A 27,522-nucleotide genomic window follows, 5' to 3' on the forward strand; every position below is an offset into this window, starting at 1 on the left:
TTATGAGTGAAAAAGCTCGAGCAATTTAAATATGGGGTAGACAAAAATATAGAATGTTTAAACTTATTAAATGTAACGCTTATTTAATGTTCTTTTTCTTTATACTGCTATACTTCCATAAGTTTGGCTTGGTAACTAGTAATGCTAAGTTTTAATGTATTGTGGCCTATTAGATCTGCTGGGCCATGTGGGTCACCTCCGGGGCAGGCGGGGCTCGGACTCATGCGGAAGTGGCTTTAGCTTCTCAGTGCTGTGCTTTAACCCGCTGCGCCACCAGGGAGGGCCTAATGTTTTCTTTTGTTTAGAAATCATTTATACAAACTATAGGTTGAGTTCATTATTTCCAGGAAATGTGCACACTATTGTTTCCTGGGCTATCATTCATTTCAAAATAGGTACTTTTAATTATGCTAATGTAATGGACAGGTTTGACAGGTAAATGTTAATCACTAAAATAGTTTGAAAAAGACAGTAGCAGCACATTTACTTCTAACTAGAAGTTCAGGATTTGATTAGTTTTGTTGAGTTGATTAAGTTGTATCTAACTCCATTAGTTTGCTAAGTATTTCTTCAGAAAGACAGGAAAAATGGTTAGATACACAGAAAGAAACTCAGCAAGATTTCTGTGCTCTTCCTGACCAAAGGGTTGAATTGGAGCCTAAATACCAGAAACAACAGACGGCTGCTAACCGAGGGCCATTCTACAAAACATCTGCCCAGGTTCTGCCAAACATCAGTATCACAAAACATAAAGACCCACAATGGTTCCAATCTAAAGGAGACTACAGAGAAATGATAACTGATAAAACGGATGATTGCAGGTTTCCCTTTGCTCTAAAGGACATTTCTAGAACAACTGATGAAATACGAAGGTTTATGTAACAGATAATGGAATGTCAATTTCCTGATTTTGACGAGGATCCCTTGGTTTTAGGGAATACACACTAAAGCATGAAAAGGTCAGGGGTTCTGTGTCTGCACCTTACTCTTCAACAGTTCAGAAAAAAGCCCACACATGTGTCTATATGTATATCCAGAGAAAGAATACCGCAAACTCAGCAAAATGTTAATACGTGAGAATCAGAAAAATATTTGGAAATTCTTGCTATTTTTTTCTGACAAATTTTCAGCTAATTTTAACATTTCACCCCCAGGGACCACCACGCCCATTCCTCCAAAGAAAAAATAGCAAAAAGTAAACTTAAGCTTGGTCCAAATGAATCACATCTCATCACAAGCACAGGAAGCTTAGCCCACGTGTGAATCCCTAACTCTCGGTTCCTGCAGTTCAGGGAAGAATCTTGAACATTCCAGTGGTTATGAGTAGAGGCTATAGTTTTAAATCTTATTTAGGGTGGAAAAGTCCTGTGTGTGTGTTACTGGTTATGTGTTTGCAGTTATCGGTAATTTGCAGCCCAATACCTGACCTGAAGAGGGCTGAAGGAGGTGAAAACTAAATGCTATCCCCTAATAATGTTCATATTAACAGAGTTTCTTTTTGCAATCTAGAAAACTAGCTTATCTGTATTAAGTAATGTGCTGCTGACTCCAGAGGACTCAAACTTAAAGTGCTTTGTTCCCTTTGCCTTTTAAAGTCCTGTGAAGAACTGGGGTGACACACACACGAGAAGCCTTAGTAAGCTGGTAGAAGAGCCTGATGCAAAATCTGGGGCTTACATCTGGTGCTTCAGACACTAGGCTAAGTTGCTAAGAGAAACATGAGTTAAAGAATTACAACAAACTCTGTATGTTCAGACATTCTGGCTACCTTACAATCCTGGATGACACTATATACTGCTTAGAAAACAAGATGAACATTTGAAAACCAAGAATAAATATGAGCTAAAAAGAGTTTGAACAAATCCTGCTTTTGTTTTTCATATTGGAAGTAGCTGATTTATACCTTCTCATACAGTCTTTTTTGTGATTCAAGCTCCAGATGTCTCATTTCGAGGTCTTTGGCTGTGGTAGCAATTTCTCGATCTCTCATATGTATCTGTGAGGGAACAAGAGTGTGTTCAAAAAAATTTACAAGTTTTTTTAAAAATAAATTTTAATCTTATAATTCAACAATACACTGAGAAGTATTTAATAAGAATAACTAAGCTTTTTAAACTAAAGTAATTGATAATATGCTAACATTTACTGTGGAATCTAGGAATATCTGAGTTGAGCAGCTAAGTTTAATTTTCTAAAAAAGAAAGCAGAATTACCATATGTTCCCAGACTGGGAGAGCAGATGGCAGTTCTTACCATTTCACATTAGCCAATATTATGAGTGAAAAAGCTCGAGCAATTTAAATATGGGGTAGACAAAAATATAGAATGTTTAAACTTATTAAATGTAACGCTTATTTAATGTTCTTTTTCTTTATACTGCTATACTTCCATAAGTTTGGCTTGGTAACTAGTAATGCTAAGTTTTAATGTATTGTGGCCTATTCAATCTGTATGTGCCCTGCGTGGGTTTCACGTAGAGTTACCTGTCTCCAAGGTTGGGTCACCTGGAAGTTTTTCACTCCTCACACTAGAGGGTCTGGGTCAGGGACTCCTGAGAGTAAAGAATCTTAGGAACCATCTTAAGTACTGGGTTGCCTAAAGTTCCAATTTTTTAGAGGTGAGAATAAAGTACATGGATGTAGTTATCCAAAAATTTTGGGTATCAAAAGACCTTAAACATTCTTAAGAGAAAAGCAACACAGACTAGAGGGAAAAAACTTAGAACAGACAATAGGGCTGATGCCCACCCAGGTCACGCTGCTGGGCAGCTCCCAGCTGTGTGTGGCATTGAGCACTTAAGGACGACTGGGCCAAATTAGGGGTGACAAGTGGAAGCTGACGCAGTTGCAAACGGAAGGTGCAACACCTCACTGATAATGTCTTCATACTAATTACATGTTGAAATAATTTGTGAATATATTAAATGTAATAGTAGTATCACCTGTTTCTCCTTACTTTTTTGATGTGGCTGTTGGAAACCTTAGTTACCTGTGTGGCTCACTTCACGTGTCTGTTGGGCAGTGTTGCCCGGACGGGCACAGAGGCCCATGTTCAGAAAGACTAATAGAAAAATCAATGAAGGATGTGGATGTAAAATTTATACTTCTACAAAGAGAAGATAAATAACTGCAGAGATATTTAACTTCACTAACAAATAGGCAAGTTAAAAGTCATTCTTCACCGACCAGACTGGCAAATACTAAGAATGATATACTTCTGGCCCTCCCTGGTGGCGCAGCGGGTTAAAGCGCAGCACTAAGAATCGAAAGCCACTTCCGCATGAGTTCGATTCCCGCCTGCCCCAGAGGTGACCACATGGCGCGGCAGACCTCTCCTGACCTGCCTGCTATTCCCCTCAGCAGTGTACTTTGTTGATCTGCCTGTTCTGCTCCCCACTCTGTCTCTGGTGAAGCCTCTCACCCTCCGCATCTCTGGCCTGTACCCCAGCTCTATATGAATAAATAAATCTTAAAAAAAAAATGATATACTTCAAAGTGACGAGGGCATGGGACTCTGATACACTTATAATAGCTTAAGTGGGTTCATTTTTGAAGGTCAATTTGGCATAACTTGGAATTTACTCAACAATCGTATGTGTGCAATACTTTAGGGTCTGTACTGAGAATATGCTCCATAGCACTGCTTTAATACAGCAAAACACCACAGACAACCTAGAATCTAGCAGCAAAGTATTCATCACACAGCGACAGTCATACAGTGCAACACCTTAAACCATGAAAAAAGAGAATAGACAGGTATAGTCATATGAAAATAAATTCAATATACATCATTTTAAAAAGCAGGTTGCAAAGATGATTATTAGGAAGAATAATCTTATTTCTTATAGAAAAATATGAATGTAATTATTCCTTTAGCTATGGAAGAACATCTGAAAGGATATGTCATTAACTACTCATATACTTTGTAATGGAAAATTTTTTATACTGGCCATACAAAAATTTTCACCAAAATTAAAGAAAAAAGAATATTACCCTACTCACAATTAACTTAATGGTTTGTTAAATGATGCCTGTATTTTTAGAGGCGTAGCCAAGGACACTAGCAACTTGACTAATTTTCCTGGCGTTTCTAAAATCCTTAACTGTTGGTGAAATACAAAAGACATTAAGAACAGCTGAGGGGAAAAGTGAATGAGACGGAAGTGGCCGTCAGGCAGTGACTATGGACTCGAGGAATAATGAAGGTGTTTACTGTACTCAGGGAGGTCTGCGGGGTCATGTATGGGAATGAAGACAATAAACCTTTCTCTGAATTTCATCCTCTAGTCGCCTCAGCTCCATCTCGCGTTGGTCTTGCTGAAGCTTCAGAAAACGCCTTCTTGCCGCATCTTGTAAGTGCATTTCCTTTACTTTCAGCTCTCTTTTCACAGCAGCGAGTCTTAAATACAAAATATATCAAAAATACATGAAAACATTAAATTATTAAATGAAAAGTTATTATATTTTACAGTAATCAAAAGCTTGCCATCAGTTTTGGCTCTTTCCCAATTGAACGGAGACACTGTAAAAAGCTTGTGTTTAAACTATATAGTGGAAGATGCCCAATTACAAAACAAACCTGCACTCCTGACATGACATATGGTCAAGGTGCAGCTGCCTACCCCTGCCACATTCAAAAGTCTTAGCAGGTCTCTGCTCAATTCATGTCCATACAGCGACAGCCTTCATCTCAAGGAAAGGCCCCAGATGCTCCAGTGGCACCAATGCTGATTCATTCAGTTTCAGTAGAAGGTAAAGGGATCCCTTCCGTCATTCTTTTGAACCCAATCTAGGAATCTGTTTCTACAGCTCCACCCAACAATAAGAATCAATAACAAGACTTGTTTCCCACCATCAGGCTTAGCCTCAATGTACTCCGTAATTTCTATTCACCTGAAACCTTTTTTATTAAGATGCTTTTGAATAAGCATTTACTTCTCTCCCTGATTTCCTAAGTATAAAATACATAATGAGATTTATCTAGCACTCCATATAAAGCATCTCTGTTCACCATAATATGTGTCTAAAATGTCCGGCAAGATACATCAGAGGCTGGATTACTTCTAAGTGAACAGTGCAAACTTAGACCACGTTCAGTAGAGTCTGAGAATTACATTTTATTATGTACCCATTTCTGGGACAAGGTATAGGATAACTTTCTATTAACTTAATCATATACTTAATAGCAATACTACAGTGGGGTATATTATTACATATGGTGACATTCCTATAATAAAACATGAAAGAAAAGAAAAATTAAAAATATCTTCAGTGTGATAAAACACACCTCTCTCTTTGCTGTATCATCCTCTCCTCCTCCTGCAAGAGCATTTCTCTCCTGGTTTCCTCAGCTTTACGAAGTAGTTCTTGCTTCTGGTACCAATTTTCATCTTCGGCTCTTTGCTGGTCCACTTCAGCTTGCATATCTTCAACTGTCTGCCTTAAGTAGATAAATATATTATTATATCAAATGTAAATAAGAAAGCTCAGTAGTTGAAGTCCAACAACAACCAAAATACAAAATATATACTGAATTAATATGTAATTATTTCCATATGTAAGACCTAACTATCTTTAAAGATATTTTTAGTCATCAAACTGTTTCACATAATACATAATTTACATGCATTTTTAATTAAAAATCTGCATATTTGTAACAGTTTTTTTTTAACTAGACCAAGAACAATTCCATGATTACCTCTCTCTTAAGTAATCCAACTCATCATTTCTTATTCTTTCTCGTTCCTGTGTCTGATAGTCCACAATGAACCTTGGGTATTGGTTAAATACTGGGTACTGCCCTTTCGTCAGTGCCACAAAGGCGTCGAGCGTGCTGTCTGGGTGAATGTCGGCAGGGGTGGTATCCATGAGATGGTAAACTTTTCGGATCACAACACTTATGTCTAAATTATTCCGATGGTGAAAAAAATACTGTAAGAAAATTCAATGTTTAAATTGAGATTTACCTAACAAAGCAATTAGAGTAAGACTTTAAAAACACAAATAAAAATATCTTTAAGAGGATTTACTTAAACAAATTCACTAAAGTTTTCTTAATCCAAGTTTTTCAAATGAAAATTCAATTTCATGTGTTCAAAGTGTAATAAAACGTCACAACCATATTATGAAATTTTGAAATAATATTAGAATTGTAACTCAAAATGAGAACTTTCTTCATACTAGAAGAAGAATGCTTCCACATGGAATAAACTCTTTTGCTTGGATTTATTTCTTCCAAAATACAAAATAAAATTGAAAGTCAACTAGTCTTTGAAAACAAATTAGGTTGTTTCTTCAAAAATATCTAGTGTTTCGGGCCCTCCCTGGTGGCACAGCAGGTGAAAGCACAGCACTAAGAAGCTAAGGCCACTTCAGCATGAGTTTGATCCCCACTCCGGAGGTGACCACATGGCGTGGCAGACCTCTCCTGACCCGCCTGCTGCTCCCCTCAGCAGTGGACTTCGTCAGTCAGCCTGTTCTGCTCCCCGCTCTGTCTCTGGTGAAGCCTCTCACTGCCCCTACACCTCTGGCCTGTACCCCAGTTTTGTATGCATAAATCTTCAAAAAAAAAAAAAATCTGGTGTTTCCACATTATTTTGTTCTGCTGGAAGATCAAAATTCTAAAATACATGGATGTAGCCTGGAAAACTGACGGAGAAATTAAGTCTGACAGTAAGCACAAGATAAAAAAGAAACAAGCCAACAGTAATTCATTCTTTCTACAAAAAGAGACTGCTTCTCATAATGACCTCTAGTGCTTTCTTTCAGTCACTTTCCCCCACACTAAATTCTTAGTTTCTAACTTCTTACAGTTTGCATGCAGGTTGTCAGAGACCTGCTGAGTGGCTGAGAGGAGCACTCACACAGAATCAAATCAAACTGTTAAACATCCTTTCTACAGGCAGAAAGCACAAAACTCCAGTCTTTTCATGATTCTTTTCTGAAACTGTTCTTCATTGCCTGCTGAGCTGCCCGCAGACGACGTGAGGGCGCCTGCAGCGGAAGTGTTCCCACCACACACCCAACACCCAGCGCCAGCGCCTGACGCACGACGGGACTCGATGAAGACAGACTTTCCACTTGAAGTAAATGAAATCGGCAAATAAGGACGTTTACCTCAAAGTCATCTTTAAGATTACAGTTGAGCAAAGGTGCTCGAAAGCACGTGTTGTAGGCCACAACCGTCATCAGGAGGAACGAAGGGTGGTTGGAAAAAACGTTATCAAATAGCTTCAGCCACTCCTCTCTTGTCAGTACTTCTGAGAACACGGTTTCAAGAAGAGGCCATGCATAGAGCTAAAGGAAATGAAAAGAATATTTTCTAGGGGAAAGTCAGTTATCGTTACTACTCCCTTGTACTTGACTTAGCTATTAGAATCATTATTTTTAAAACATGAAAAGAACCACCTGGACTCAAACTCTTTCTATTAGACATTTTAGGAAAGCAATTTAATGGAGAATGGAGTAAAAATACAAAAGTATAGTGTTTTCTTCACTATACTCTTTAAAAAAAACGTACTTTGTTTATACCAGACCAGTATTAGTTTCCAAAACAAATCATTTCACCAACCAACACCTCTTACCTGGGAAGTTACATCGTGGTTTATGAAGTGCTGCAGCAGCTCCTTATCATGAAACGCCAAAACATTTTCGATCATACTGAGAATATTGATAGGAGGATTAGGAAAATATTCAAACCAGTGTTGACACCAATTGACTATGAAGGAAAAAAAAAAAGGAAAACCTTTTTATACTTCAGTATTATCAAAGGATTTTGCAATCCTTAAATGTAGCTACTCTGATGTCTTCACAAGCTCACTAGTAAACATGTTGACCCTTGAAATTCTTGATTAGATTTTAAAATTTCAACAATACAGTAATTTGTATTTATAGAAATTTGCCCATTTCTTTAGAGCAGTGAGTAGAAAGGGTAAATGTGACAGATGAAGGTTCCCGAAGCAGCCCTGCCCCTAGACACCAGGTAGCTGGTTCCTGCTGTGCTACATGTACTTACTCTGCACGTTGACAGCAGCACATGAGGACATGAGGGTGTGAATGGTAAACCTCCCCAAGAAGTGGTAGGATTAGGAGTCCTCGTTTCTAGGAAAAGACTACTCTATCATTCTATGGCCACGGTAACACGTAACCACTAGAACAGATTTTAAATCTAATTATTTGATGACAACTTGTTTCAGTCAGCTGGACTTTTGAACCTGCCCCATCAGCTGCACTGGCGTATTTAAAGGCAACCCAGGGACAGGCAGAGGCCACGCCGCTGAAGGGCCCTGTAAGGCCGACTTTGACTCACTTGGTGACCAGAACTCAACAAACGACCCTCAAAATCCCTAGTATGACTCTCAGTCTGTTTTACTTGTCTAACCACCACTGTTCTCCTTAGTTATTACATTCAAAAAAATTTTTTTAAAATGCTGACTTGAGGTTTTATCCTTTGACAGTAAGATTTTCTCAAATTTGCAAAAAAAAGGCTTTGATCAGTAGAAGAAAGGATTACAATTGGCTTGTAAGGTCACTTTCAATTCTAGAATCCCATTATTTCATGCATTAATAAGTATTTGAATTAATAATTGTCAAAATTAAAATCTTGCAAAGACTAAACTTTAAAGAAATATTTCAACATTTTTAACTGTTGTTCTTAAATAAGTTAACTTTAAAAGGAAAATGTAGTTCAATGACATTTTCTCAGTGTCTGCTATGTCTCAGACATTGCTAGTTCTGGGAATTTTAAAACACTGCACACATAAACAAAGCCCTGACTTTTATATTAATCTTCATCAGTACATCATGACTCACAATTAGGAAAGAGAAAAACTCTGCTTTATGCAGTAACATCTGCCTTCTCTTCTTCCTTTCCACTTGCGCCACCAAACAAGGTATAGGCTGAGGACACAGAGACAGAACTGAGGGCAGAATGAAAGGAAATGACAATTGTGTGGAGATCCTTTACTAAATCTGGAGAATTTCCTCTGGTCACAAAAGAGACTCTAAGGAGTACTTCAAAATAACTTTTATAAACACAGAAATGTGACAGTATTTCAAAAATATTTTCTACTTTTTTTTTAACAACACTTTACAAAAAAAAAACCAAACTGCTTTGGTTATAGCAGACCAGTGGTAGCTTCCAAAAAAATTATTTCTTATCTGAAAGAAGTGAAACTGAAGGTTAAAACAATGGTTTATCCTGGCCCTCCCTGATGGTGCAGCGGGTTAAAGCACTGCACTGAGAAGCTAAAGCCACTTCCGCAAGAGTTCGATCCCCGCCTGTCCTGGAGGTGACCACATGGCGCGGCAGACCTCTCCTGACCCGCCCGCTGCTCCCCTCAGCAGTGTACTTCATCGATCTGCCTGTTCTGCTTCCCGCTCTGTCTCTGGTGAATCCTCTCACCCTCCGCATCTCTGGCCTGTACCCTAGTTCTGTATGAATAAATCTTAAAAAACAAACAAACAAAAAAAAACCAATGGTTTATCCCAAGTGGTGCTAACATTTACTTGAAGTCAATAAATGTTTACTCAATAAACATGACAATGGTCCATAGCTACTCATGTTCACCATTATGTATTTTCAAAAGTTATATTGTAGGCTTCGAAGAAAAAAAATCATTTTTTCTTAGCACAGAATAGACTTCAGCTATATAACAAGATTTTACTGGAAGCAAAAATAGTTTTACAGGCCTACTTCAATTAGACCTAATCTTTCTTAAGGTGCAGTTTGCCCCTTACACCAGTTTTTGCAGTTCAATTCAGTGTGTCAAATGTATTTACAAGGTTGAACAACTATTTCTACTTCGGAAACCCTTTCCCAGACAGACTGCACAGACTTCTCACTGCCACCCAGCCCCAGCCCCAGCGTGCACACACATCTGCATCCACTGCTAATGTACATCTGTGTCGCTCCTACCTTTTGGATATTGGAAATAATGCTACTTTGAACACTCACATGTAGGTATCTAAGTCTATTTTCAATTCTCTGTGGTATATCCTTAGCAGTGCAATTGCTTGTGGTATCCATCAACTGAGGAACTGCCCAATTTTTTTTACAGTGATTTCTCCATTTTACCTTTTCACTAGCAATTTTTTCACATCATTGTCAATAATTGCTATATTCTGGTTTTTTTTTTAAGTGTAGCTATTCTAGTATGTAAAAGCGGTACCTCACTGTGGTTTTGATTTGTATTTCTCTATTGATTAATATCCCTTAGCACCTTTCTATATGCTCACGAGTCATTTGGACCTTCCATGAGAAATGTCTATTCAAGTCCTTTGCCATTTTGAAGTTGGACTGTATGTCTTTTTTTTTATTTTTAAAACTCTTAGAGTTATTGGTAGGGTAACTACTTATAACCCTTTTGGTGACTCAATTAGAATGTTCATATTTTATGACCTAATAATACCAAGTCTAGGAATATAACCAAGAGAAACCGATAGGCATAGCTGAAGAAATCACATGAATCTTTTTCTTTTGATAATCGTTTAGCTTCTGCTTACTTGGCTTTGCTGTTCCTGAACTAACAGCCTGTCCTCTATCTCTATGCTATGAATAATCAGTTGCAGTGGAGACAAGCTGAAGAGAAAAAAGAAAGATTTTTTTATATTTTGATTCATTTCCAGGTCAATTTCCATAGATTTTCTTATTGTAAAGAAACACTGACTCTATTACTTCCTGTGTAGTAACATCATTAAACTTCCTTCTTGCCATGTTTCAAGCCGAGTCTCACTGAATATGTCGTACAAAGTTTGAGTTTGGTGGGTACATACTAGTTTAGCAGTAAATGAAGCATATGTTTCCTTCTTACTAAGAAAATCTAGCAAGTAACAATGACCCAAATCTACTCTTAAATAAAAAGGTCACCATATAAATTTCCAAATTGTTCATGTGTGTTCTATATTTGAAAGTTCCACATTAGAATTGTTAAATGTTGCAAAGCTGCAAAGATCAGCTATATAGAAGCATCACTTTTGGTTTCATTATTTAACACTTACTGATGAGAGTAGCCACAACTTCAAAACAGATAAGTTGATTGTTCTGGAATAATTTCACAAATGGAAAGGCCAGCAGTGGAAGATATGGTGTGTCACTAAAGATGGCAGACCAGTGAGCTAATGCAGATAGGGTTCTGTGAATGAAATCAAGAAATAAAGACAAGAACACAATTCATTATTAACATGTATTTGAGTAAATTACACATTCATGTGATAAAAATTTCAATACGGTAATCTTGGTGAAATTCTGCCTAACTCTTATCTAGCTCTCTTCCCCAGAACCACCAGTAAAAGCATAAAGCCTTTTTTAAAAGTCACAAAGTGTTTCTGAACTTTTCATCTTTGCTTCATAGTATCTTAGAAATCGGTTCACATCAGCACAGACAGTGCTTCTAGTTTATAGACAGTCAAGTTTACTCTGCAGACATATACCCCTGCTCTTGAACTTGGTCCTCCTGGGTGTTTGTTTCTCAACTTTAGTAAACAGTGCTACAATGTGCTTAAGGTCACAAGGTAACAGTCTGCGTGTGGGAATATAGCTAAATTCCTAAAAGAATTGCTGAGTCAGAGGAGATGTGCTTTTGCAGCTTCAATAGCTGGTGCCAAATTATTGTTCGCAAAAATAGTGTCTCCATTTCATCAGTATTGCTAAAGGGAGAAAGTATTAAAGGGATGCCTATTTTCTCAGACTTTCCAACAAATTATCAACCCTTTGAACCTTTAGGTGAGAGACATTATTTCAATGTAGTTTTTAAACAATAAATATTTAAAAAAGAGTTTTAAAATATAGTTCATTTTGGGGGAGATGAAACAACATTTCATGTTCAAGAACCATTTCCAACTATATGTTCAACTTTTTCCTTTTTGTAATGAGCTGAATGCTTTCATGTTTACACAAACAATTCATAAAGGAATCAGCCTTTTATTTGTTATGGTTTGCATATAACTTTTGATTTTAAAAATCTGAGAATTTTTTTTCATGGAGAGATTTTTATTCATGACAGTCTCTTGATGTCGTGCTTAGGAAGGCCAGCCTTACTCTGTGATTGGGATTCTCCCACATTTGCTTCTACTGCTTTTAAGATTTTCTTTTCTTAAACAAAAACAAAAAAACAAAAAAAACAACTTGTTTTGCAATAATTTTAGGTTTACAAAAGTTTACGAACAGTAGAGTTCCCATATAACTTTAGCTAAATTACTCTCATGTTGTATCTTGCACAAATACAGCACAATTGTCATTTCTAGGAAATGGACACTAGCTAATCGCTATGAAGTAAATTAGACTTTATTTGCATTTTATCTTTTTCCTCCCCCACTAATGTCACTTTTTCATTTTACCACCCAGAACACAACACTGTATGTATCTGTTTTATCTCCATAACTTCTGGTGTGAGAAATCCTTAAATGCTCATTTCTTATGACAGACATTTTTGAGGAACACCAGTTTTTTCTGGTTACCCCTCTATCTGGGTTTGTCAGAGGTTTTCTCATGATTAGACTGAGGCTATAAATTTTTGGCAAGAATACTACCAAAATGATGCGTGACATTTACTGATGTTTTATTACTGGTGATTTAAATTTGGTTACTAGGTTAAGGTGGTGTCTGGGGAGTTTCTCTGCTCTAAAATTACTATTTTCCCACTTTTAATTAATAAATACCTAGGGGAGAGACTCACTGCTACTGTATATTGAACATACCTCTGTAACACTCTGAGCAGCTTCCTACTTTTGATGGGGTAACTCTTCTGAAGGTTGAGAAACGCCACGTGGACACCCTTATCTACCAGGTTACTAAAAGCAGTATGATTTTCAGGCAGCTGTAGCAGAGAGCGCCAAATGAACATCCTGAAATTTAAGTTTACACCAAGAAACCAATTTTAACCAAGAAGTGTGTGTGTGTGTGTGTGGGGGGGGGGGAATGTGTTTAAACTTAATTTAAAGGGAAAGAATTAAAATTTTACCTGTATTTCATTGGATATTCACCATAGCCTTTTAGTAATACTTGTAAACGCTTTTTGTTTAATCCTTCTGGCAATTCATTCTTTAAAAAAGAAAGCAGTTACTGATAAGTAAGCGCCATAATAACACAACAGAAAGGTAATGTAGTCCACAGTGGTTTTCCAACTTTAGAACACAACACAGTTAAGAAATATTTTTCTATCATGGGTGCTACTCTCTCCACATCTCTCCTGACTTCTCTCCCGCTCTTGCTCAAGTATATCACGGCAAATAAAAATCATACATACTGTCTACCCTACATCAGGGTTGATAAGCTTCTTTTATAAAGGGTAAGATAGTAATTACTTTAGTCTTTGTGAACCAGAGGCAACACCAACTATACTACATAGTACTTATATGCCATTTAAACTGTAATCACTTAACGTAAACCTCATTCTTGGCCTGAGCAGCTGACATTGTCCATGAATGGCTGGTTTCCATCCCTACAGGTACAGCAAAGCTCTGATGTCTTCCTGTTCGTCCTTCCCTCTCTCTCCTCTTAATTTTATGTCATTCTGTCTTAATAAAAATATTTTCAAGACCTTATGGTTATAGGTTACGTCATCTTATCCTAACAAGTATAGGAAAAAGATAAGGATGTTATCTTCCTTTGAGAAGATGGGAAGGTCAACAGAACTTCAGTGACATGCTCAAGTTCACAAACCTGCCAAAACTTGGCTCAAGACTCAAGGCCAGATTTTCTAACTTATTTCAGTATTCTTTTCACCACTGAACAATTTGAGGCACAAATATCATTAGAATTTTGTAGGAAGCAAGTTTGAAAAGTCAAAAGATACTTGTAAAATATAAGCTTCATCAACCCCATCAACAAATGAGCAGAAGAGCTAGAGATACTTCTCCAAAGAGGAAATGAAGATGGCCATCAGGCACATGAAAAAATGTTCAACATCACTTGTAATAAGGGAAATGCAAATTAAAACCACAATGAGACTCCATCTCATACCAGTGAGAATAGCACATATTAAAACAACTAGCAACAACAAATGTTGGCAAAGATGTAGAGAGAAAACTCTCCTGCACTGCTGGTGGGAATGCAAACTGGTTCAACCACTATGGAAAGCCATGTGGAGGTTTCTCAAACTGCTAAAAATGGAGCTTCTATATGGCCCAGCAATCCCACTTGTAGGTATCTACCCAAAGGACACAAAACCATTGACTCAAAAGGACACCTGCACCCCCATGTTTATTGTTGCTTTATTTACAATAGGGAAGACATGGAGTGAACCCAAAAATAGATGACTGGATTAAATAGATGTGGTACATAAACACAATGGAATATTACTCAGCAATCAAAAGACATAAACTCATGCCTTTTGGATGGAGCTGGAAGGGATCATGCTTAGTGAACTAAGCCAGAAAGAAAAAGAAAAGTACCAGATGGTTTCATTAATAGCAGGAACATAAGGGACCTGGAAAAATAAAAAGTAAAGAAGCAATTGGAATAAAGAAAAAATGAAAAACAACAAATAACTATAAACCAGAGAACATTTTATAGGGGTGGGGAGGGGAACAGGATCAAAACTGGGGTAGGGTGGGAAGAATGCACAGACTATGGTGATGGCACAGGGGTGAACTGGTGGTGGGAAGTCCATGGGGATTACAAATGAGATGAAAATATGCACAAAATGAAGAATGATGTAAAAAATTGAGTATAAAATGAAAAAAAAATTGAGTCAAAAAATTTTAAGTTTCATAATCTATTTAACCCAATGTAATCAAAATATAATCAAAATAAAAATTATTAAAGTATTTTACATCCATTGTTCATAGTTAAGCTTTCAATATGTCATTGTGTAAAGACATTTCAGTTTAGATTGGTCAGGTCTCAATTAGCCACGGGTAGCTAGTGGACAGTACAATTCTATACTGTTTGACTTTTAAAACAACAAACATTAATTTTAGAAGTTTTAGGAGTGTAAGATTTTCTTCCCTTCATGTAATGTTCCTTTAATTCCTATACAGGGGAAGTTAATGATGGTCTAGAAATCATGACCCTTCTCTCCGGCAGAGTGAGGACAAACATACACAAGATTCATTATGATATAGTGTTACCTCATTATTTTCAAAATTACAAGTCAAGTTCTGTTTTAATATTCTACTCTGTACTTTGTTTTCCTTTGATTTTGCTGGCCGTTGCACTCTTCCTGATGTCACTTTCATTTTAAAATCACCAGAATTCAGTTTATTCTTGGGCAAATCTTCTATCACCTTCACTAGAGGAGGAGGAGGCTGAAAGAAAGAAAGAAAAAAAAAATCCAGGGGCTAGTTTTGGGAAAAGGCCTGTTAACAAATGATTTAACAATGTATCTTAGTATATTTAAATGTTCTTCAGATAAGATGTGTAAATAAAGTATCCAAGAATGTTTCCCTATTGACTAACAAATCAAGAATACTTTTGACAAATTCCTGTGAAAAATAATAGTAAAGCTATATAATAGTAACAAAAACTGAATTATTCCTTAAAGTGGGCCTTACATCTCAGAATACTAGTCACTTCTCACACTTGCATGGTAGAGCAGAGTGGAGGCTGTTAGATGAGAGGCCCTCCCGAACACTGAAACACCATGATAGTCTCTCTGCTCAAGAGAAATTTCTCTGAGGAAAGGCGAAGTGACTTTCCTTTGGTGTTGTGGGAGCCCCATCTCTCTGTCACTGGGGATGTTTTTAATCTACAAAGAGGGCCGTTAGCCCCTTTCTGTATCAACAACTTCAGAGAGACTTTACTCAGTACAACTTACACACTAAATCCTCATTTTGATGGGTCTATCAAACAGGAAAATAAACCCCAACTTCACTTACTTAAAATGTTTCATTGAAACATGTTATCCAGGAACAATACTTTCTTTGAAATCAGATCTTCCTTGGTCAAAAGAAGTGACAGGTAACTTAGGTTTTCTGAATTCTAAATATAATTGAGTACAGAGACTTTTGCAGGGATTGAAATGTTGAGGCCATTAGTATTCCCTTAGTAATTAGCTCAGACCAAGTCGAAGATAAGGTAGGCTTGTGATTTTTTAAAAAATGGCCTGGAGTGAGCATTATTTACAGAAGCTGTAGAAGCAATGCTAAATACCCCCTGGTAGGTGCATGAATGAAGACGGGCATTGATACACCAGGGGTCACTATTTGGCTCTGATGAAAGATGAACCTTTGCCATTTTCAGTCAAATGGAAGAAGCCAGGGAAGATTTCGGACAATGTGAAGTTAGCCAATGACAAACATCAGATGATACGACATTTATGCATAACAGAATGCAGCTGGGTGAACCGACAAAAGTAAAATAAGAGTGAGCTAGTGGACACTGCAGCCAAAGGAGGCTGTCAGAGAGAAGGGGGCAAACGAGAGAAAGGTGGGGGGCATTTTGTCTTTTGCTTTTGTGCGTGAGACAATAGGTACACAACTTCAGAGTAGTGAACATCTCTAGGGAGAGAAAAGGGGACAGGATAAGAGCAGTTTTGTACTATTGTGGAAGTATGTTTCTTAAAAAGAGAGTGAGACTAAAGAAATGGAACAAACTGTTAACATATGTGGGCCCCTGTTGTGTTATTTTCTGTGTGTCTACAATATTTTAAGACAAAAATATTTAGGAAACGAAAGTTTTCTTGAAACCCAAGTGCCAACATTCATTAACATGAGCACAAGGACACAAAGGAATACCCCGGGTGTCCAAACGACATCCGATTTCAGAAAATGCATTGTTATACAATTACCTTGAATTTACATTGTCTTAAAAGTCAGAAGTGTTCTTCTGTGACATAAAACTGTTTAAAAACGTGCTCTGAAGCACAAACAAAACTTTCTGACCTATGCCAGTCTTACCCCAAATAGATAAATAGAACAAAGCAAACATCTTGACCATATGTGTGCGTGTGTGTGAGTGAAACTCGGATTCAAGGTTTCAAACAAAGGTTTTATTCATATTGCCTTCAGGGGCTCAGGACTTCGGCCTTTGCAGACTGCAGCTACTACAGAAGACCAAAAAAGAGCCCCCCGCAAAGCCCTCCAGGTGCATATGTACATGGATGGCCCTGGGAAGCGCCTGGAGCAGGTAATGTGGTAAGACTGGAGTTGATTTTAGCTTGTCTTAGAGTTATGAAGTACATTTAAAGTTTTAACTTTTCTAGTTTTTTTTAAAATAGTGTTTTTCTAGGATATACTGTTAAACATATCGAAAAAGATTACAAGGACAATGCAAAATATAATACATTATAAGAGCTCACACTAAGTACAAGGTATGATCATTCCCCTGTGACGTGATGTTCCAGCTGTCTGTCTAGCAGAGGTCTGCTGGTTACTGCCTGTTTGTCATACACTTCAGGATCTTCTCTGACCTCAGCTCATTCTTGTATCTTCATTACAATTTTTATTCTAGTGCCACATTTTTCCTGCTTGAACTTGGTGTTGTTCCATGAAATGCAGCCTCCTGAAGTTGGAGCCTGGGTAGTCCACATTGCCAAATCTTACCTTACAGGGTGAAAACTTTCACACACGTAGAACTCAGATTACTTTAATCAGCACAACACTAAAAATTCTCCAATGGCAAGAAAGTGGGGCTTGAAGGAAAAGCACACAGTATGGATTACAGACGATGAACTGAGCCATCTGTGTGGACCTGACTAGACACCGGAGGTACTGGTACTGCTCCCAAACAGCGAAACTATCCCATGTTTGTCATAAAGCAGTTTTTTTGGTCATCAGACCTCAGCTTGCTGAACACAGAGATAACACTCTTCCCTGGGTCTTAGTCTTTCCCCACTTTTATTAACATTTGGCTGGTCTGTGACATGAGCTATTTGAACAGACAGAAAACTCTCATTAGAAACCAATAATGTTACTTTTTTTTTTAAACAATAGTTTGTTGTATTTTTTAAAGATTACAAGAACAGAGAATTCCTTGTGTTTAAGAAAATGTGAGGAGATACATATAAATATAGTAGTCTCATTATTCATAGTAGTTATGGCCTATACAATCCCTGCAAACACTATGTTCTCTAGTAGTCAACTGTTGCTTCTTGTGCAATACAGAAGCAGGTCCTGTGAGGTGGTGGTCATGTTTTGGTCAATCAGCATATAGTCTTGTTCTCTTTGTTTTGTTTTGTTTTTTTTTTTTTTTAAATATCCATACTCCATATTCTAATTGGAGTTGAGAGGTTGGCAACAATGGAAATTTTTTTTTTTTAAGATTTATTTATTTATTCATACAGAACTGGGGAACTGGGGTACAGGCCAGAGATGCAGAGGGTGAGAGGATTCACCAGAGACAGAGAGGGGAGCAGAACAGGCAAATCAATGAAGTACACTGCTGAGGGAGGCAGCGGGCGGGTCAGGAGCGGTCTGCCACGCCACGTGGATCTCCTCCAGGGCAGGCGGGGATCGAACTCATGTGGAAGTGGCTTAAACTTCTTAGTGCAGTGCTTTAACCCGCTGCACCACCAGGGAGGGCCCTCTCTTTGTATGTTTTTATTGAGAAATACTCATTTAATAGCTAGGAGACAGCTGATCCACTGACACCAAATACATACCAACACCACCATAACTCATGCCTCAGTTTCCCCTTTGCAGCCGCCTCACACAGAGGGACAATACACTGAGCTCTAGCAATGTGCACCACGCTCATTTTGAGAAAAAGCAAAATCACCAACAAAAAGGGTAAGATGTGAAAAATAGCCCTGAACAGCTGGTGAAAGGACCCCTGTTTGCAGTAGGAGAGCTGGGCTAAGCGGCAGAAGCTGCTTTGTTTGACTGGAGTGGGGAGCTGCGTGGGACAGAGCAAATCTTGTGCTGCCTGCGTGTGCAGATGTCTGACTAGCGACAAGGACAGGTTTCAGAGTTACGAATAAACCTTCAGCCGAGAACATGAGTTCACAAATACTGAATCTGTGAATGATGAGGAGCAGATAGATTTATACACATAGAAAAGAGACTGGGGAAATATATATTTCAAAATTACCTCAGAATAGTGAGACTGTAGGTAATCCTTACCTATTAGATGTCATTTGGTTTTTAGACATTGCTTGCCTAATTACCAAAAGATAAAAAGGAGCAGATGCATAGCAGAGAGACGAACATATTAGGACACAAGGCCTGCTAACACCTGGCTGTGTGATTAAGCTGGTTCAGGAGCTTCTTCCTGTGTGACATGGTCAGGCCAGGTGTCCAGGGCCTCTTAGTCCATACAATTCCACTCTTGAAAAGGCTGCACCACAGTCCAGCTGGGGAATCTTAACCACAAAGAGGGGTGGTATCTTAGATGCTATGAGTGGTGCAGGCGGCACATGAGGCAATGAGAGTGGTGTCTGTGGGGGCGATGCAAGAAGTTCGAGTGTGAGGAATAAGGTGGACAAGACCAGAGGGGACTCTCAGAACCAGCAGAATCTGGACTTAATGCAACAGGCACCAGGAAGGAAGCCTGTTAAAAATAATGATGAAAGTTTTACTTTAGAAATACATCATGTAAGAGATGGACTGAGGGGCAGGAGTGGGCACTGAGGCTCTCAGCTTTGTCTATGTGTTTAACTTACTATTACTCAAGAGTAGTTAGTAAGAGTAAGTTAACGTGAGGAAGGCTACGAGAGGGACAACAGGCCCACACATAGCGAGATTTCAAGTGTAAGAGATCACATGCCGTGCTAACTGGAGTTGTAAACCCAGCTCACGTTCGTGCACTCCAGGCTGCCCAAACACGAACATGGGAAGTGAGACAGGAGACAGACAGATCGACAGATCTGCTCTTGGGAGCAGATTGGGGTAGGGACCCCAAAAAGGTGCCTTTAAGACTGCAATTCAAGAATGGAGTATAGGCAAGAAATCAAGTCTGGAAATGTGGTTTTAGGAGTTTAAAAAATCAATCTAGAAAAACAAAGTCCAAGAAGTTAGAAAATCATAAAAATTTTATTTTTATATTTAAATCCTTAAAAAAATGAAAACATACCTTATTTATCTCCTGCGTTAAAGCCTGCACTGAATATATGTTCAGACTTCCATTTTCCATAATCGATGCAATGTACCGTCCATGTGGACTAATTACTGATGAGCTAATTCCTTCATCAAGACTCCCAATTTCAAAGAGAAGTTTACAAGTCTGTATATTAACAAATCTCATGATACCATCTTGACTTAGCACTCCAAGAACCTAAGAAGAGAAAGAAACTGTGAGTGCCTGCAAATACATCTACAAGTCAAACTACACACAAACGTATGTGTGTGTGTATACTTGAGGGGAAGACCACAAAGGACACCATATATTTCAAAATCTGGAAATATATACTGAAAGCCAGTATATATTTCAAAATCTCTAATTATAGGTCATGTACATTTGCTTGTTCGGGTCCAGATCTACCCAGCTCTGGCCAGAATGAGCAAAGAGCCCATCCTGGGGACCATGAAAAGATGCTCTAAGAACCCAGCCATGTTCTCACTAGTCTCCACAAAGTACAGGCGATCAGGCAGTTCGTACCTGTGACCTCCGCTGTGGCATGTAGAACAATTGGGCAAAAAGGTCAGTAAGAGACTCACTGTCTGCCTTTTTATGTTTTTGGTTTTCACCTATGTGAATATATTACCCATTCAAAAGACTTATTTACATCTGTAATGTAGAATATGTGTACACACACATACACACACAAGTTGTTGAAGAATATTCAGGCAGGCAATTAAAACAACAAAGTTAGGGTTTGACCTGTACTTGATATTAAAAAGAAATAAGCTGTATGTTCCTGGGCAACTAATCAAAGAACATAAAACCATCAACTTGAAAAAATATGCCCTTCAGTGTTTACTGCAGCCTGGTTTATGGGAGCCAGCAGAGGAAACAGCCGCAGCGTCCTCTGGCAGAGGGCTGGGTTGAGGAGACGTGTGCACCCCCTGATGGGGCAACCTGCAGTCACAAGGGAAGATGAACTGTTGCCGTTTACAGCAAAATGGAAGGAGTTTCAGGGAATTATATTCACTAAAGCAAGTCAGAATGACACAGGCAAATACTGGACATTTACCCAGAGGTGAGTTGACAGAGCACAATGCTTATAAAAACAAGCAGACACTAACAGATGGACTGAAGCTTCTGTGGCAAGCGAGGGGAGAAGGGAGAAGAGTCGAGAGGATATAAAGGATGCTGGCTAGAAACTTGTAATAAATTCATACAAAATTTAGAAACCTCCTAGAGAAGCAAATTACATAGTTAAGTGGTGCTCAACTCCATTTAAGAGAAAAGAAAGAACAAAAAAGGCCTGTGTGAGGGGGAAGAAGCTTTTGTAAACTAAGGCAAGACTCAGTTGTTGACAAGTCACTTAGTATTTCTAGGCGGTAGTGTCATTGTATAATAGTAAGAATACCTCCTTGCCTTCCTCCAAAGGAATTATTTAAAAAGCTAAGTAAGAAATATGCCAAGTGCTCAGTATACCATAAGTTATGACACAAATTTAAAGTATATTGGTTTTAGTAACAGGGTAAACTGAGTAATGTGCAGCTCGTAAGATTTGAGGATTTTTCCATCCCCAATTTTAGACTTCACCAAAATATTAGAAATTCAAGTCCTTTTACAATCAGTGTACAGGAGCTAACATAGTTCAGAAAGTGACAGAACCTTTCTGAAAAGGTAAAGTGTCCTACATTTATGATACGAACCTGGTTAGACCCAGCATCAAAACTATCAGGAAGAAATTCTAGATGGCGAATGGCACGGACTTTAGTTGGCATCTGGATGATTCTGAATATCTGCTGAGCTTCCAAGCACCACAAATGAAGATGACTGGATTTGCCTCCAGCGGCCAGGATTCGGCCATCTCTGTGTAACAGAAAGGTGACAAGCTAGATGCACTTCACAGCAGCACTGCCCGGCAGGCCCAAAGTGATGTGGAAGTATTCTCCGTGCGTGTTCCCAGGATGGTCACTGCCACCCGTGGGATCACTGAGAAATGGAAACATGCTCAGTGCTTGAGGAAATGCTCTTAATTTTATTTAACTTTTATTAATTCAAATATTCCCATGTACCTAGTAGTTACCACATAGGGAAACTTGGATACATGTGAGTGTATATGTACGTATACACACGCACACACAAGCACCCCAGTGGGTGAGAATACTGAAGTTAGATTTTTAAAAATTTCTCAGTGTCAGGCTTTCCCTGGTGGTGCAACAGGTTAAGGCACTGCATTATGAAGCTCTTCAAAGCCACTACAGCATGAGTTTGATCTCCTGCCAGGGAGCTGACCCACATGGAGCGGCAGACCTCTCCTGACCCGCCCGCTGCTCCCCTCAGCAGTGTACTTTGTCGACCTGCCTGTTCTGCTCCCCACTCTGTCTCTGGTGAAGCCTCTCACCCTCCGCATCTCTGGCCTGTACCCCAGTTCTGTACAAATAAATAAATAAATCTTAAAAAAACAAAACTTCTCAGTGTCTTAAAATGCTCATTACCTGGTCACAGCAAACACCTTGTAAAGGATAATGGAGCTTTCAGGCGGAGCTGGCAACTGGTATTTGCACAAGAGAGTCTCACACTCCCAGGCGAAGATGGAATTATCTTTAAAGCAGCTGAGGATGGTATTACTTAATGGTAGAAAGAAAACCTTAAGAGGAAGAAAAAAGTTATTTTTCATATAATAGATAGCGCCCTCCTTAAATGGAAAATTTGTAAGTAGTTAACATATATTTCTTTTTTTAATATATATTTTTTACAATGATTTCTTCTTACGGGAAAAAATACATTTACAGCACATGACAGGGTAATACTGATTATTTCATATTATTATAAGCTACAAAGAACAGGGAAGCCCTTTAAATAGAAAATAAGTGGCACCTAAGACTAGAACTTAAGCTACTAGCAATTAAAAAAAAATTATGAGATTCGAATGGAAATATTATTATCTATATCAAATTTATTTTAAAAGTACTTCAAACACACACACACTACATTTACTAAAAATGTATATTATTAGTACTATACTAAGTCTAAATTCCTGAAAAATGCTAAAATACACAATGCTGGTGAAAGTAAAGCAGAAAGGTCATGTGCTGTAAATGTATTTTTTCCCATAAGAAGAAATCATTGTAAAAAATATATATTAAAAAAAGAAATATATGTTAACTACTTACAAATTTTCCATTTAAGGAGGGCGCTATCTATTATTATTGGGCATGGCGGCTATAACAAAAATCAGCTAAAGATATTGCACTACCTATCTGTCTTTATGTAGATCTCTTTTTAACTACTCAACCTGTTTCTTCAGAAACAATCAGCTAAAGGATTTTAGGTGAATTATATAAACGTTTGTTAAGCATACATATCTATAAAAGCAAACAATTTAAATATATATTTTATTATTAGAGATTCAACTTTTTCAGTGTACAAGTGAGACACCAATAGGAATGTTAAAAACATAATTATTTCTAATTTTCTACTGATAATCTTTTAAAAAAAGATTTATTTATTTATGCATGCAGTACTGGGGTACAGGACAGAGGTGTAGGGGCAGTGAAAGGATTTACCAGAGATGGAGTGGGGAGCAGAACAGGCAGAATGACAAAGGACACTGCTGAGGGGAGCAGTGGACGAGACAGGACAGGTCTGCTGCACCATGTGGGTCACCTTCCTGTCTGAGGATCGAACTCGTGTTGAAGCTGCTACGGCTAGCTTCATAGTGCTGTGCTTTAACCGGCTGCACCACAAGGGAGGGCCCTAAACAATGTTATTTTCAATGATATAAAATTTTAATTTAAACTGACAATGGCCTCAAGTACAAAATACAATTTTGTGTTATTTGTGTAACACAGAGATGTGGGTAACGAAAGGGGAGGAGGGGGAAGAAGAATAGAAAATAGGAAAGAAAATGGGAGAAACCAAGGAATGACCGAAGGACAAAATATTCCTGCCCGTCCTCTCAAAGTCTTCTGAAGTAGCTTGGGACACTTGACGTGGCTTAAGTGTTAATTACGTTTCTAGCTATTTATTCTTTGATTCTCATCCAAAGGCCTTAACTGTGTTATAGCTTATTGTACACTTTGTATTTGAACACATTTATCATCACTCTACTGGCACGGCTTTATTTCTATTATTTGAAGAAAAATATGCTTGTTTCTGTGCTGGAAACAGGAGTAGAAGTCCACGAGGAGGCAGAGGACCTTTAAGAATTTGTGGCCGCTCATTCAGAGGCCTGACAGGCCACACACCTTCAGCATTACCCATCAGAAGGACTCTGATCCCCCAGGGATGCTCCACTCTTCGGGGGTAAAGTGTTTGGCATCTTTAACACTGGACTGGATATGCAGTATGTGGATAAAGGCCATCAGCGGAGTACTGAGCACAGGCCAGAAATGACTCTGTCCAAGGAAAAAGCAGCCTCAACCCATACCCAACACGGCTTTTCCCTGTGCTGCAATGAGTGTATGAAGTACTTCTGCGGCCTGGCACCTTACTTGTGTTACTGCCACCAGGACCATTATAAACATATAGGTAGGAAACAATTCTACTGTTTAATCCGGACTATAAACATATCATACGCCTGTAAGATTGTAATTTTCCTAACAATAATTGTAGCCTATTATTATGAACTGTCATAAACTCTTTATCTAAAAAAAGATTTTACACATAAATCTTTTTTTTCAGCAGTAAAATTTTTTTTTTTGCTTTAAAAATACAAACATACATAATACACTATAAAGCATGCTGCCTAATGAAAATAACTACTTGGGATTAAGGCTAACAAAACAATAAAAAAGGCTAATTCAACTCCATCAGCTGTTGATGCCCTTGCCTTATCCAGCTCCTCGCTATGCCCTTGGCTTACTGTCACAATCTCCACTAGATCTTGTGCCACCGGATTCATTATGTGAGGATGATTTATAACCGAGGTCTTATAGAATCTGCAGTGAATACATTACAATCTACAATGAATGTATTAAACACTGTTTAAAAATTAATGTCAAAAAAGTTAGAATTTTTTTTGATAATTAGCAATATTTTTCTAGAAAAGTAATAATGTTTATTCCTACTGGGAGAAGCAAAAGCTTAAAAGTTAATGAGCATCAAGTGCTATTTTAGGGGAATAGCTGTGATAGATTATTGCCTACATGATTATTCATTACTAGATTTGTGATTTTAATTGCCAGATTTTAATGATTATAAAATTGTTCCTAATGATTCATGTCGTTATTTAGACAGAGTCAGCTCTTAGAAAAACTTCAAAAGCAATAACAAAATGTACTTTTAGGAGAGTGGGGTACAGTGGGTAGGAGCTTTCCTTACAAAATACAAAAATCCTTGGCCTTTCAATACACTTTTGAGAGGAGTGTGAACTTTTTTCAAAGATTAAAGAGTTCAGAATGATAATAAGGGCAATTTAAGGTCAAATATACAAGTCAGCAGAAAATCAGCAAGTACCCACTGAAGAGAGACTGAATGAAGTTCATGCTCTTTAGTAAATGTCTTTAGATAACATCCTTTGTATGTGGAAGACCTTTTCTTCCACATACAAAACCACAGAAATCCAAAATTTCAGAATTTATCTTCAAATCCCTCACTGCAAAGCTAAATATTTTTATTTTCAAGTTTCAAGAGAAGAAAATTTGCTAATGTGAAGAGGTATGACTTTTTGCATGACAGGCAGTATAGTATAATGGAGTGACTCGAGTTAGAAAGTTCTGGATTAAAATTGTGACTCTACTAAGCTGTGCGTGCAACTTTAGAAGAGATATGTATTGTTCTGGAACTTCAATCTCCTTATTTGTAAAATGAGGATAGTAATCTATACATTTTAGTATTAATTAGCTTAAAAGTCACTAAAGAAAATACTCGGTACACAGTAAGTACTCAACAATCTACTACTATGAGCACCAAGTAGAGCTTGTCAAAAATGCTTCATGTGAATCCACTCAAGCCTCCAGACTTAACTTCTATTTTATGAGACACAGAGATAAGAAAAAAATGGGCTAAGTGACACGATGATGAAACTGTAAGACAAACCCAGACTGTAGGGCATGTTCTAGGACAACTGGTCTGATCTCTCAAATCTTAATGTCAGGTGCAGAAAAGGTAGAAGGCTGTTTTAGAGCAAAAGAGCCACCTTAAGATAAGAAGTGTAGTAAAGACGTCAAAGGTCTTGTGTGTCATCAAAAAAAAAAAAAAGTCATAAATATCATTTAAAATACGAAATCAGACTGGTTTATAATTGTTTCCTATTTTCAATGATGTGAGCCAGGAGTGGCTACCACTAGCCCATCCTTGTCTAACCCAGGAGCTGAGAATAGTTGTTTTGGTTACATTTTTGGATATTATTCACCTGCTGTAAGAAACAAGGAAATAGGCCTTCAGGCCCTCTTAATGTTACAATTAAAACCATCAATTATCTCAAATTGAGAACTCAGTTTTTATGCTATTTCATTTTAGATGGTTATATAAGCACAAACACCTCATTCAGCTTTTAGTAAGCAAAGCCAAAACTATTTACTATCTGACCCTTCGGAAAAAACTTTGCTGGAAATTTTATGATGTTCTGCTATTTTAGAATACTAAACTTACCTGTTTTGTGTATATTTTGTGTATCTATACATTGTCTACATTTAATCTTATTCTATTTCACTAACATCTAGAGACCTGATTTTTTCCAACTGAAAGTCTAAATGACCAAGCAAGGTTAGAGTTGGCAACTATCTAGCATACACTAATTTTAATTTCATGGTAAAAAGGACAGATGGCTTTTGCATCGTTGTTCCATAACTATTTCCACTGTGGGCTCAACTCCTAATGCTCCCTTCTTTAGAATTTATAATTCAATTTAAATACTAAAGCAATTAAAGACAAAAGATCTACTGAGATATTTAGCTTAAATCCGAGATGAGTAAACTGGCTGGCTGCAGCTCTTTTTTTTTTTTTTTTTAAATTATGAAAGGCAAACTAAAGTACTCTGACATTTCCATGGAGACAAAATAAATTTTTGGTTGACACGTGTTGCTAGCTCTTCATGTTAATAACCGAGAAGCTAAAAGCAATACTGCATGCATAATATTACCTGCAGAAAAATAATTATTCACATGAGAGACTCAGACACTTATGAAAATAGTATTTAATCATTTGGGAAAAAAATTAAACCTTAATAAGCAAAATAAATGGATTTTTAGGGTGGCATTTGTGTACAATGGAATGGATTGATATATACAACATGAATGAATTACAAGAACATTACACCAAATGAAAAAACTTTCACATACCATTTGTGAGCTCTCCATATGTGAAATTTTAAGATAGAAAAAATTTTAAAATTTTATCTGTTTAAAATTTTATCTCTTACCTCTATAGAATTAATCTATGGTTGAGAAAAGGAAGAACTAGGATAGACCTGCCCTTGATGATGGCAATGATGGGTCTGCACAGGAAACAGAGGGAGGGTGTGTGTATCTGTGTGTGTGTGTGTCTGGTGTGAAAACTTAAATGAACATTTATGATGTGTGCATTTCAATATATATATTGGAAAAAAACCTGAACCCTAATCATTTGCATGCAGGGTTAAGTAGTTAT

General features: G+C 37.7%; 1 protein-coding gene across 4 annotated transcripts in view; it reads right to left on the reverse strand.

Annotated features, from left to right (window-relative positions):
• TBC1D31 (TBC1 domain family, member 31) overlaps positions 1 to 27,522 on the reverse strand; it is a 44,773-nt gene that overhangs the window by 5,072 nt on the left and 12,179 nt on the right. For all 4 annotated transcript variants that reach the window (XM_004679993.2, XM_012722806.1, XM_012722808.1 and 1 more), the window contains 13 exons: positions 22,428 to 22,579; positions 21,639 to 21,798; positions 19,948 to 20,148; positions 15,069 to 15,245; positions 12,959 to 13,038; positions 12,696 to 12,842; positions 10,998 to 11,131; positions 7,583 to 7,716; positions 7,116 to 7,295; positions 5,698 to 5,930; positions 5,287 to 5,439; positions 4,263 to 4,398; positions 1,904 to 1,996 (listed from right to left, as the gene is read on the reverse strand). In XM_004679993.2, the coding sequence (XP_004680050.1) occupies positions 1,904 to 1,996; positions 4,263 to 4,398; positions 5,287 to 5,439; positions 5,698 to 5,930; positions 7,116 to 7,295; positions 7,583 to 7,716; positions 10,998 to 11,131; positions 12,696 to 12,842; positions 12,959 to 13,038; positions 15,069 to 15,245; positions 19,948 to 20,148; positions 21,639 to 21,798; positions 22,428 to 22,579 (1,980 nt within the window). The remainder of the gene's footprint in view (positions 1 to 1,903; positions 1,997 to 4,262; positions 4,399 to 5,286; positions 5,440 to 5,697; positions 5,931 to 7,115; positions 7,296 to 7,582; positions 7,717 to 10,997; positions 11,132 to 12,695; positions 12,843 to 12,958; positions 13,039 to 15,068; positions 15,246 to 19,947; positions 20,149 to 21,638; positions 21,799 to 22,427; positions 22,580 to 27,522) is intronic.

This window comes from Condylura cristata, unplaced genomic scaffold (genome assembly GCF_000260355.1).
Source record: "Condylura cristata isolate star-nosed mole 26May11 unplaced genomic scaffold, ConCri1.0 scaffold00009, whole genome shotgun sequence".
NCBI classification, from domain to species: domain Eukaryota; kingdom Metazoa; phylum Chordata; class Mammalia; order Eulipotyphla; family Talpidae; genus Condylura; species Condylura cristata.